Here is a 13,842-nt window from a genome sequence, read left to right as displayed (position 1 = left end):
CCCACTTGTAGTAAATATAAAAGCAGACAGCCATTGCTATTACAGTAACATTTTATCTTTAGAAAGGGAAGAACTGGCATTTCTATATATAAATGCCAATAAAAGTTACATCTTTGTGGATCATGCCATATCCACGTATTTGTTTTGACTCACATAAGAGAGCATTTAAAAAATAATGAAAAATCCTTTTCTTCTCTGTTTTCAGTTAGAAATCCCCTATTATCCCTTTTAAGAGCAAAGTTGTGAACAGCCGCTGTTTTCTGTTCTAATTACCAAATTTACAGCAGACACGAGAGTGACCAGATTGCTTCACTCTGGAGAGATGCTTCTTGACAAAATGTATTATGCCAAATACTGCTGCTGCATGTGGACTCTTCTGCTTTGGGTTGAAGGGGAAAAAAACGTCTTAAACAGCTGAAAAACAACCCCATGCTGATGTGTATTTTTCAAACAAGTATTTCGGCATGAGTTAACTATTGTGCTCGGTACACCAAGGTCTGAATCTGTTCCAGTTGCCCACAGGGAACGGCTGCTTAGCCGAGGCTGTAAAGATATATATGTGTAAGTCCAAAAAGGTCCCACTTTAATCCCTGGTGCGTCAGTCAAGACAGGAGATATCACAAAGGTATGAAGATATTTGAAGCAGGCTGTTAATTCTATTTGGTGGAACCAAACAGATTATATATAGAAATTTTGAACTGATCTCAGAAGGAGTCAGCACTGGTGTGCAAAAACATATATGGCACACTTCGCTGCTACGCATTTTTCAGTTGTTTTTGATTCAGTATAATATATACTAGTTTATACTAGATTATACTAGATTATTTGTTAATGCATCCTACTAATATTCCTTATCAAAGTTATTGAACAAACTTTCAAGAAAAAGAAATCTGCTATTCATATTTTTAAATGCCTCAAAAGAGAGCGTATTGTCTATAAGAAAGCTTACGTCTACTTTCCTGGAAAACAATTCAATGGGGGAGTAAAGGAGGCAATAACATCCCTGTTTAATGTAATGCTCCATAATTTTAATTTGATAGAATATCTGGCAAAGTAAAAGGTAGCTGTCACATATCCTTAGGGAAACGATTTCATAGTCCACGTACTAATACAAATTGTCAATATTAAAACTAACCCACAGGTTTCTGCATTTACAGAGATTTAAGAACTGGGCAATATAGCCAGATGTCTCTGATAGGCAGAGTCATAGAAACGTGGATGTAATCAAGGAAAACATTAGGCTTTACTTTGAAAACTGATTTGATTAATAGGTTTAAAGTCATATAGTTGCATAGCTGCAGAAGGAAAAACCCCTAGTATGGCCACTCAGTTCAGAAAAAAACAACAATCTATTCTGATTAAGCCAATGCCTTATGAATATAAGGCACAATTTAAAAATTAGAATTTCTGGTTAAAAAAAAAAAATGTTTAATTTAAAACAAAATTGTCATCACCATTTCCCTGGTCAAACTGAGCACTAGGACAGCCCAGAGACTAAATTACTGTCTTATATGTCTGTCTTTGTTAAAAGACAAAGTCATACCTACAGGTTTAATTTTTCTTACTTTTCTTCAAAACTCCTACTGAACACAAAATGTTGCATGAGGAAGCATTATAAGAGTGAATCAATATGTATCACAGATGACAACTGCAGATTTAGTTGGCCAAACACCAATTAATTTATGCAGCTGTCAGTTCAGGGTATACTGAATATATTCCAAACACAGAGGCTGCTGTTAGGTTTAACCTGGTGCAGTTGAAAGTGGGATGGAGTGCAAATATTTTCCCATTTTATTATGGTCAGACCCAGCCCCCCTCTGCCAAACTAGGGCTCAAGACACCTAGAATCATGATCTTAATGAGACACAAAATACAATTGTGATTCATCTTGTATAAATGAAAACAGGAGGTAGAAGTTGCCAACGGAGTTGTTTTAAATTCACACTGGGGTCACACATCACAAAAACTTGCCTACGATAACATTATTGGTCTGATTTCATGGAGGCTAAAAATACAGCAACTTGTATTCATAAAGCATTTTAGCATGCAGCTAAGAGCAAACAACTGCTTTGGACAAGCGGTGCTCAAAAAACCTGTCATTTCTGATAAGATTTCTGTTTCTACCTTCTTGAACTTGTTTTTTCCTCCCTGTACATTCTGATCCACTTAGAATTGCATATTTGATGATTTCCCCAGCAAGTGAGATTTGAGCTCAGATGCAGCTGCGTACCTTGAGGATGCTTCCAGCTGGCCAGAGGAATCCTACCTTGCATTTACTTGTTTTCCTTTGTGCAGTGCTTCACAAATTCACTAAGATGCTCCAGTGTTTTATGAGTTAATGCCATGGCTTTTAATAGAACGAAAGTAAGCCAAAGGAATATCCATTGAGGTGCTTGGACTGTGCATGTAAATAATTTACCTGTCTTCAAAATAAGGTCATCTTGTGGTTAGAAACAAACTGGCTCCCAACAGTACATCACAACAGCTTAATACAAAACATTGAAATCCTCCAGTTAATATTTTGAGATGAAGTTAGAGAAGGCAGGCAAAATGCAATACGTTGATAATACTTGGACAAGGACATCTTCACTTTGCTAATGCCATGAGACCTTTATGGCCTTTTATACTTTTTCCAAATCAAGAAATTACTTTAATGGTAAAAAAAATTAGTTTTCGACAAAATATTCCAGATTACCTATGAAGAATCTTGTGAGAAAAAACAGAAGAGGAAATAATTTGCCTAACGAAGCCACCGTGGACTACATCTTCAGCAGCTTTTAGGCACCAACACATCCTTGAAGACCTGGGCTGCAAGCACTTGTGAAAATGCTTTCCCTGCTACTATTGCACCACCCAAAACTCTGCATCTTCTAAACACCACGTTGTAGCACTGCTTTGAACAGAGCCATTGCGACCTGTAACTGCCCACATCTACTGTGGTTTGGGACAGTCTCACAGCTGTGTGTCCTCCCACGCAAAGACCAACCCACCTTAGCTTCTGTGAGCTCCATAACCTCGAACCGAAGGCATGTGCTTGCAAATTAGGTAACTCTTAGCTTTAAACATGTGGGTGTAACAAAGACAGACCTTATGCATCCAGATATAAAGCTGAGTCATTTGTCAAACTGTTAGATCTTATTAAAGAGTCTTTATGCATCTTAACAATTCTTTCCTTTTAGGTAACAGACAATGGTGCATATAATCAGATACTTGTACCACTGAAACACAATTGTAACCATCCTCCTGAGTAATAAATACTTGAAAATAGGGTATATATTCTCCTTCGCTAGCCAAGAGCTCTGAAAGGACCCCAGCTTTGTTATTCCAGCTATGCACAGGACAGGGTCCATATAAAACACACATCTGGCAGAGAAGCAGATGCCAGCTAAGGCTGAAAAACCCATTCTGCTAATTTGAAAGCATCTTAGAGCAACTATTTCAGAAAGCAGCTGTTTCTTCCATAACACATTGAATTATTTTCCAAGCCAGAGCTCAGAGACGATGTACTTTCATCCCCTCTGACCTGCACCCTCCTCCCAGCAGGGATATGCCATTTTTTAAGTTCAGTCAGGGTATGGGGTGACCTTGAAGAACAACAGTTACACAAAGGAGATTTGGTAAACCATTGCCCCCCAGAAGAAAGGACAGCTGCATTGTCACCCAGCAACTACAGTGAAATGACTTATCACACTATAACCTACTTGAAGGAACACAACCGTCTGCGTACGCGCAGCACAAAGGCAGGCTGAAACACAGAAATACCACGCACCGTCGCTAAAGCTATTACAGAGCACACTGCATGTAAATGAAACTGTGTAAGACCAGAGAATATACAAGGGATTTTGTTTGTGTTTACTATTTCAGAGAGGATTTTTCTCTCTCATTTAATGTATTTTAGGATTTTTAAGATGCCTTGATCTCCTTCCCTACATCTGCTTACATCTAATCTATCATGAAATACAATCCAGGCAGTCCTGGCTGCAAAGTCTTCCCCTGCAAAGTTTCCAGCATCTCAGTGATCAAAAATGGTGTCAGCTTTGTTTCAGGTTTCACTTTTTTTTTTCCACTCGTGCAAATTCTTTGCAGCAAAATGAGTTACTTAACAAGAAGTCAACTGTTAGTGCCAAGGCAGAGCTGTCCTGTGCCATACCCACATATATAGGGTCAGATTCACTTCTGCCTGAAACCTGAGAAGGGCAATTCATCCAGTCTGCATCTCCTTGATTCAGGAGATGATCTCATGGTCTAAAGCTGATGTCAGCCTCCAAGAATGCCCAACTGTCCCCCTACCCTGAAGCGTTTTGTAGATCCTGGCTCCTTTCCATGCCTGACCTGCCTCCCTAGCAGGGATGCCCGCAGTGGTGCCCAGCAGTAAGGGTGGCTCCAAGGGCGGGCACAGAGGTCCCGCCAGGCACCCAGGTCAGCCCAGCAGATGCATGGGGGCAATGATCCATGTGGGATGCCAACAAATATATTTGTGGAAGGGTCCTGCTCTTCCACCACTGACATCAGCGTCATGAATGGTACCTCCGGGTATCACCCCCGAACTGGTAGCTGCACGCCCGAGCACTCTGAGCCATTCCCAGGGCTGCAGGGTCCCGCTGGGCAGTCGGCTTTTGGGATGCCCTGGATTTGCAGTTGGCAGGGCTTGGAGCACGGCTGTGTGGGGAGGGCAGAGTCAGCCTTCTGTCACCCCAGTGCAACTGCAATGGCATGAGCAAGCCAGGTTTTAACAAGTAAATCTACATAAAAGCTTTCTCTGAAAGTGATTACTTAATATAACAACCAGCTGTCTCTTCAATTCTTGCTGAGGCAGCCTATCTTCTCACCATTATTCACAGAGGGGAAAAAAAGGGAAAAGAAAAAAAAAAAAAGCAGCAAGCCTGTTTTGTCGACAGGGTAAGCAAAGCTTGAGAGAAATAATGCTACCTGACAGACAGAGATGCCAAGTGTTTTTTTATTTTTTCCTTTCCTAACCATCCCATTCATTTCTTTACAGGAAAAAAAGCTCTAACTGCTGGGGCTTAAAGAGGTAATTAGTCATTAACCCCTTAAACTCCAATCCCACAGCTTTTTGTACATCAGGTACACAATCTAATTACCATCACTTTTATATTAGCACTTATCAACACAGGATCTGAGTGTCTCATCTTCAATTCAGCTGGCCCTGTACTCCAGCTGCGTAACCTCACGCAGAAAAATAATTACCATAGGAAAGCATTAGTGGGCACCAGCAGAGCCTCCAGACTAGGAAACTGGAGTATGGGACCATCCAGGCCTGCAAGGGCTGTATTTTTTGACCCAGAGACAGCCGTGGCTTGAATAGATGTGTCTGTCTCACAAAGTCACTCAGGAATGTTCATCTGAATTAATTAAATGCCCAAATTTATGTTAGGGCACATTAAACTTCTGCATGGCCAATTTTATTCAGAATTAATGTAGCCTTTGTTTCCAAGTGAAATTGCACAGAAGAGCTTAATAAGAGGTAACTAATAGGTCTCAAAACTAAATTTAGATTCATCTTCCTAGAGGCTACTGGGTTAGCCCCGGAGGGATGAGTCTTCAGACAGACAAGAATCTGAGGCAGAGAGGATTTAGGGGGAGTTTCTCAATGGGCTACTGAAAAGGAGCAAAAAGGTACAATTTTTTTTAAATTCTCTTTTTAGTCTTCATGTAAATCTTGAGAAGGGGTGAATTTTCCACACTTATTATCGAGGGTGTCCTTAACATCAGGAATGGTGCTACCTCCTGGGGTGGAGCAAGGGGCTCCTTTGACCATCATCTGATTTACAGGAGAGGAGGAACGCCCACACTTTCACCCACTTCACAAAAACTTTTCATTGCTGTTTTTTGTTTAGTTATGAGAAGGGTTCAGCCTTGACCTCCCAGTCTTTGCAGGATGATGCCTCCCTGCCTCTCTCCCTGCTCCTTATTACAGCTCCTGGCTATAGGTGCAGGCATAAAAGGAGCGAAGCAGACGCTTGGACATGAATCACTGCCTGAATACCCCGTCCCCTCCATCTTCCGGAGAAACGGGAATGGAAAGCACTGGCAGAATTTTAGCTGACCTGCTAGAAACAGTTTGATCATGCTGTTTAACAGGGAAAATGGCTTCAGTCCACAATTAGGCATGGCTCTGATTTGTAATAAGGAATTTAATGGTGCCTCTCCCAGAGGGTCTAGGAGAGTAAAGAGGGTGGGGTGAGGGTAGGAGATATCTGAATCATTTAGAAATTATTTTTAAAATCCCTGTTCAGCAGAAACTACCTAAAGCAGAGTATGATTTGCTAGCTAAACACTATTTGCTTAACAAGACACTTATTTGTGCACATTACTGCTATTAAGTAATCAATACACCTGGGTGCAGGGCTACGCAGTTTATTGCTCCTTTGCTTTGCTCTGACTCAGCACTGAATCTGTATGATTGTGCAGGTATTACCTAGGCAGCTAGAAAGTTTCTTGTGATAAATAGTGGTGTAGCCAAGAAAATAAAAAAAAAAAAGGGGGCATATTTTTCAGTGTCTGACTCTTACAAGGCTGTGGGGGTTTTTTTCTATTTAACTAGAATCTCAGACTGGTGCCTCTCTGCAGTCGAGTCTTCGCACCACCTACTGCCTTCAGGAACCCATCTAACAGACGATTCATCTTTCAGCGTGTTCACACCTGCACAATTACCATAAGTGGAAGAAATTTGCTCTATTCTACAGCAAACAATGGAAAGGATTGCATTTACCTTTCTGCTCAAAAGCAGAAAACAGCTGCTTTCAGAGCAGGTTATGAAAATCCCAACATCTCGGGTCACAAGAAGTTTGTGTTGCATGAAGGCAACCATGTGCTGTTGGTCCCCACAACCAGTTAGTTAATAGAGCTGTGATAGTCCTGCCTTAGAGATCCAGTTTTCTTCCTCAAACAGATTCTAAACTATAGCACATTTTCCACTGCAGAAAAAAATAATATTTTAAAGCCTAAAAATGATGCAGCCCAGCTTGTCACCTGATTTTGTGATGAGATGTAATATTTTGCCCTGTGTCCAGCTACAGGCAGCCAGCACACAATTAGAAGAAACAGCAATCCTTGTGCACCAGCACATCATCTGGGCACTAATCGAAGACATTAAGTAAATGTCCCTCCTGCTGTGGTACCAACCGCAGGTGCCTGGTGGGACTTTGACCCTGCTCTGAAGCATCCCTGTAGGCCTAAGCTCAGCAAGGTGAGCTCAACCTATTCACTGATTTCACTGGAATGAATAACCGTCTAAAATTAGGCTCATGCTTAAATGTTTTGTTAGGTTTAGGCTCCTGGATTAACTGCAGACTTAGACTCTCCCGTCACTGCACTCGACAGCGAGCTCCTTCCCACTCCGTCCCCACCCATCCGAGTCTTCGGGGAATGTTGCCATGGATTTCCACGGGACACAAAAGAGTCCATATTGGAAGAACCCTGTTAAGGTTGCCAGGCGTAAATATTGACTTAACGGCTCTTCCGCCTTTTTTCTTTTTTAAGAACAGATTTGTTGGCCATGGCTGGAAAAATAAAATGATGGAGTATGCATGATTCACTCTGGCACTCACACAAACATGCAGATCAGTTGGCTGGCAGCTCGCTCCTCTGTTAGCAGAACATCGCTTCTAAAATGTGTCATTTTGTTTTGGCAGCAAGAGCGTCCAAGCCCGTAGACAGATAAAATCTCCTACCTTCCATGTACTTCACATGGGGACTGCTGACCTTCCCCAACACAGAACATTTGATTAATACTTCCAAGAGCTTTTTAGCTGAGACACATGGAAGGACTGACAAGACGCTGTAATCATTTCACGCTAAAAGCCCAGCCCAGAATCTTCCCTTCTTGGACCCAATCTCCTGGGTCTGCTGACATTAGAAAGGACTGCAAAACAAACTGCAGGTAAAACTTTTTATTCTAAAGTGTTTTGAATAAAGGCTGTTTCACAGACAATAAATATCGAGACAGAAGATACGTAAAGTCACACGGGAAGTCAGCAGCAGAAGTGAGAGGGAACCCAAGGGTTTTGGTCATTGGATTCATGCTTTCACCACCAGGTTCTGCTTCCTATAGTACTCCATGCACAGAGTTTTAATCCTGAATTTAAAAAACATTATTTAAAATATGACTTCAACACATGACATGATTCAAACCCTTTTCCATATTGATTCTGCCAGATCTGGGTGATTTGGTAGGACTGGCAGGGGGACAAATGTCCTCCAGGGCAGCCTGAGGGTACAAAGTATATGTGATACTTGTATGTACCAGTCCTGGACACAGCCAACAAAATCTGACTGTCCCTAAAAACCAGCTCACCTGAGAGCTGGCAGAGGCTGCAGGGATTGTATTCAGGACTCCCCAGTAGAACCCCGTTTGACATACAGCCAGGGGAACTCAAGAAGAGTTGCATTTCACAGCACTCGGCAGATATCTGCCAGAAAGCAAGTACCTCATCAGGACAAAGACAAAAATCTAATGATTGAATATAGGAGGAGAAAGTCCAGTGTCAGACAAGAGATCCTTCTCTAAAGGATCACAAGGAGTTTGCTTGCATTTCAGCTAGGCAGGGTGTCCTTCAGGACTTTTATCCCATTGGAGTTTAAGCACCCCCCCAAAGGCATAATGCAAAACCAGAAAGGGAGACCAGGATCAACACACACAGACATACTTATATTTGCTTTGCAGCCATCCTCTGTGGCCCTACAACTTCCTCTCAGGGACCAGGGACCAGTTGCTCCTGCCAGGCATCCTCTGTGCACGTCCCCTTCAGAAGCGGCGGTTTGGTGCGTGGCACATTAAAGCTGCGGCACCTCACAGCCATGCAGGGCAGTCCAGCTCTCTGCCATCCTACCCACTAATTAGGCCACACACAAACTAGCCATCCCCACTCAGTATTAAGCTACAAGAAACAAAAGCAAGGACACTTAGATACCCTTGGAGCTTAGCAACAGCTGCTCAGGATCCACTCCACCTCTTTCAAATCTATTTTTACTGACAGCTTTTGAAGCAGAGAATTCATTGAGCAGAGAAACAGGTTGATACCCCCTCTCCTCAACTGCAGGCAGATCCAGTTTGTTATTTTCTAAGCATTTCCTCGGCACACACAAATTCAATACTATGCTAGCAAAGATGTCTATTTTCAGAATAAATACAATGACATACAAAGTTTGTGTTAGCAACAGCTAAGTAGAAGACATCAGGAGATAAAAAAGGAAAAATCTCTCTTAAGGTTCTAACGTGCATAGGACAAGAGACTGAGTAGATCTAATTGTATGAAATTAAGGAATTTTCCGCCCACTCACTCTCCTGCCCTTGCAGCTGGAATAGCACAGCCTGGGTGCTGTCTCCTCGTTTCTCATCGTTTGCAGAGAACAGCAACGTTTCACAACACAGAAGCAAGAAATAATCTCAATGATTTCTCTGCTCTACTAGCCTAGGGTCAAGGCTGATGCACGGCAATCCTTACTGCATGTCAATATTGCTGCTCTTATACCCACACACGAGTATCAGGGGACAGACCCGTGTAAAGAAAGGCTGTTTCAAGCTGCCAGTTATTGGCCGTTATTGCCTGGTTATGGAGATGGCAATGGTTGAGCTTTATGATAGGTTCTCAATAACGCTACACAGCAAGCCGACACACTGCATTTATCACTGGATTTACATTGGACTGCCTTGATATGGGTCCAGCAATGGGAAGGCAACTGCAACAAATGTTTGTAGCTGTTTGGAGCCCCACTTACGTCCCTCCACTCAAAAGGATCCCCTCTGCCTACTGAGATGGCTAAGTTTGCCCTTGAACCTGCTCCTTTAACTTAGCCTGTCTAAGCATTTAGATCAGAAGTATCTAGTTAGTTTTAAAGATTTAGGATCAGTTTTGTCACATGGTGCCTAGATGATCTGCCATCAGCTCCTACATGACCAAGAGCTCGAGCAAGAAGTCCCACTAGGGACAGCAGTGCAGCAGGAATCAGATTGCCCCAGTCCAACATGGACTTCTATATAATTGTACTACCTTTAATTCGATAAGAAGGTACTTTTAGAAGTTTCAAACAAGTTACATGGACCAATCCTAAAGTGACCAATCTCTATCTATTTCCTAGAAAGAATGTCAAGGGTGACGAGTTCAGATCCAAGTGTCTCAAGTCAGGTGAGATGAATCCCGTCTCCAGGGCATAAGATGAGGGAGAGGTAAGGATCAAGTCTCTAATGACTACACTGAATCACAGCAGTCGTGAGCTGACTTCTTCTTATCCATGTATTCCACCCACGGTCAGGAAAAAGTACACACTGTGGACAACCCTGATAAAATAGAAGTTGCCCTGGGAAGTCACTTCCAGAAGTGGCAGAGGTACCTCTCTGTGGTACAGGCTACCACCATCTCCTACAACAATCCGTAGCACGCCTAATTAGTTTTAGAGCAATTAGTGTATAGACTGTTTTATGCACTTGGAAATTATAACCCTGCTCTTGCTGTCCTCAAAGCCAATGACCCAACTGCTGACATTATTAGTGGATAAGATCTTTTTAAGGCATCATAGATTTTACTTCAGCCTAACTCTGTTCCTTTCCCACTTTGCAGTCATTTGGCTGTATTAACACAAAAGAAAACCAGAATATTTCTCAAAACTTTTTCACCACCATTTAAACTCAGGTGATCCTGTCTGCCTGTGATGGGCTGAACAACCTGTCAGTCATACTTGTCAATCACTGTTCCTGCTCCTTAAATGCAGTAGTCTAATCAAAGTGGAGAAGCAGAAATGAAGGTCCGATACTTACTTTCTCAGGACTGCAATTTCATTCTCTATGCTGCTTTCCTTTCCCTTCAGTGCCTTCTTGGGAATGCACTTGACTGCAAAGAGTTTCCCACTTGCTCTCTCTTCAGCCAAAACAACTTCAGAGAATGCACCCCTGAAAGAAGAAAAGAAAAATCCCAGTTTTAAGTGGTGCCTTTTCTTTGGAAGCTAACTGAAACATAACCATTGAATATAGTTCTAGTGTCTTTCGATAGCTGCTCTTGTTAATCACAGCAATGGCATTATGAGCATCTTTTTTTGCCTTTTACAAACATGTGCAACCATTCACATTCATGCAAAACATTAAAGGCTTACCAAATACAACAATTTTAATAAAGAACCACAGTCCAGCAGAGGTATGAGCAAAGCTTGAAAATCAGAAGGTACCATTTCCACGGGGGGACATGGACTGCTGTGCAGCTGCTGATTTGATGGATGACGTACTTTTCCCCTTGCTCAAATTTTAGGATGTTTAATTCACATAGCAGCACAAAGCCCCTAGGACTAAATGACGCACCAGTGCCACGAGTGTTCCCAGTTCCTCGGTGACCACAAGAGGTCAGGGCCTCCGCTTTGGTCCTCCCTGGCAGCCCAGAGCATCTCCTCACCGCGGGCTCAACCCTGACTCAGACAGGGAAGCAGCATCAAAATTTCTCTATGTACACAGAGTTATTCCACAACACAAACTGCTGTGTGTGTAATCGCTAAAGCCAAAGAATCGGATTAAATCGCAAGTCCAAACGTCGGCCTTAATAGCAGCCTCCCTATGGTTACCCCAGAGAGGATTACACAAATAAAAAAGCTTCATCACAGCAGCCAGTCACTAATTGCCAAGAGTGGGCAGTGCCTCTCCTTCATTAGGCTATTCCATAACAGTGTATTATTTCTTGCACTCTCATCGCTTCCTCCAAAACATCTGGACCTTACTGGGGAGAAGCCAGGAAAATGTAACAGGCAATGCTATATACACTTTTTTTCTGTTTTCACACTTTTTTTCTGAGCATTTGAGCATCATTCAGACACTGCTGGTCTGGATGGACCTTTGCTCTGGCACACCGGGGCTTCTCCTGTTCCAGTGCTCATTACTGGTTTAGCAGTGAGGTACTGGGCAAGACAGAGCATTGGCCTGATGAGGAACAGCAAATCTTGGCTCACATTCACCAAAACCTCCTCCTGAAGCACCTGCTTTGTCCAACAGACATCGGAGCCAAGCACTTGTCTAACCAGATCACAACTGAAGGATTCAACAGCTGAAGTATCATATTTTATTTATCCAAAATAAAAAGATGCAGGACACTTTCCTTTATTTTTTTCCCCTCTTGAGTAGATTATTCTGCTCTTCTACATAGCTCTCTGTGAAAAGAGCTCGGCAGCAGGCTGAGCAAACCCAACCATGCTCCAGCCCCCTCCGACAAATGTTACAGTTTGATCACAGCCTCTTTTGGCTACCACCAACTTTCTCTGACTTTCTTTCCCCACAACTGCTGCTTATCTAGATGTTTGCAGATAAACAGAAGTGTTTCCTTTCCTGGCCAGGCTCTTCCTTTTTAAGTCATGCACTTCGATGACATAACCAAGTGGCTGTGACCTCACCAACGGTTCCTGTGTTGTGAAACAACAGAATGAATCATCAAGCCAGTGGATAAGCAGATAAGCAAAAGGAAGAGGTTGCTGCTTTGGAAAGAAAGTGCCTGTTTACCTAGAAAGGCTTTTGTAGCCAGCAGCAATAGGGAAATGGTGACGGAAAGTTTAGGAACGGATTAAAAGAGACTTTTGCAAACTGTTACGGCGGATGTTTGACAGCCTGTCTACATGTGGTAGCGACCCTCTGAACCAAGAATGCTTTGCCTCAATGTGGACAGTGGTCCAGAGTCTGACCACATTTACACAACCCTAAGGCCAGGAGCGATTCACTGTTTTTTGCTTTCTGTATAATCTGCCACAGCACATCAGAGCATGACGGGCTCCAATTTAGAGTCCACACAATCGGTCCTTACAGCTTGCACAATAAAGAAATCAAGCCGTTCAAAGTGTTTTTAAAGACCTAGTCTTTGGTTTCCTGTTATCAACAGTCCTAGTCACTTGGTTCACCAAATGGGGTTTTCACCCTGACCTTCATGCTTGGGACAGCAAGCCCAGAACTGTAATAAAATCCTTTTACTGGAAAGCCCTAAGACCTCTCAGTGCTTATCAACTTCGGATGCAGACCAGGGTGCTCAGAAACTCCCAGTTATATTTCATGAACGCCTTAAGTCCCATCTGCTTAAGCTTTCAACACTGCACTTCACTCCAGCTGTGTCTTGAGCAAGCTTTTTGCCTTCAGACAAATGTTGTTAAAAGCACCATATTCATACCAGTCGTTTACTGATCACACAACTCTCCCAATGTTTATGATACTATAAAAACACAGAGAGCTCCCATCCCGATCTGAATTTCATTGCTGTTCTCAGACAACAAAATAAAGGAAATCCCTTTATATCCCTCTATGCGATAAAGCCAGCTTTGGGAAACGCCTCTATTTCGGCTGGCTTCACCATTTTGCTAGATTTCTTTCTCCAGTTACCAGGACAGCCACGGGGTTCAATAGTTGGAAACAACCTCTGTGAATTTCAATGTAATTTTGGGGGGAGCTCCGAGATACTCATAAAACCCAATTCCATATCTCCTTAACAACCTTTCTCATTAAAGCATGAAATGAGCTGAACCTCAGCTAAAGCGTTCGCTCACATGTCAACCCTTGGCACTGACAGGGCGGTTTTTTACATCGAGTTTTATATGAGGCCATGGCATGAAATTGCTGGTGCTGGGAAGAGCCCCTGGGCAACGAGGGGGGAGTGCCGGGGTGGATCTGCCGGGAAGGCAGGAGGGAGATGCGAGGCGGTCTGCGCTACCCTGTGCACTATATATGCTCCTGTGTTCACAGAGCAATGGAGGGGGGAAGCAACAAGGCAATGGACTAAAGAACGATGAGTGAAGTGCTGGAAGGAAAGAGAAGGGAGGGAACCGATGCAGACAGGGATCAAAGAGTTAAACACAGACTGAGAGGAA

General features: G+C 42.9%; 1 protein-coding gene across 1 annotated transcript in view; it reads right to left on the bottom strand.

Moving 5' to 3' along the window:
• CAMK1D (calcium/calmodulin dependent protein kinase ID) overlaps positions 1-13,842 on the bottom strand; it is a 234,724-nt gene that overhangs the window by 123,827 nt on the left and 97,055 nt on the right. Inside the window, exon 2 of the mRNA XM_075765542.1 lies at positions 10,778-10,909. Coding sequence (XP_075621657.1) covers positions 10,778-10,909 — 132 coding nt within the window. The remainder of the gene's footprint in view (positions 1-10,777; positions 10,910-13,842) is intronic.

The sequence above is a fragment of the Balearica regulorum genome, chromosome 1 (assembly GCF_011004875.1).
Source record: "Balearica regulorum gibbericeps isolate bBalReg1 chromosome 1, bBalReg1.pri, whole genome shotgun sequence".
Classification (NCBI taxonomy): Eukaryota; Metazoa; Chordata; class Aves; order Gruiformes; family Gruidae; genus Balearica; species Balearica regulorum.
Note: the sequence above shows the minus strand (reverse complement) of the source record. Positions and strands in the feature narration are given on the sequence as shown.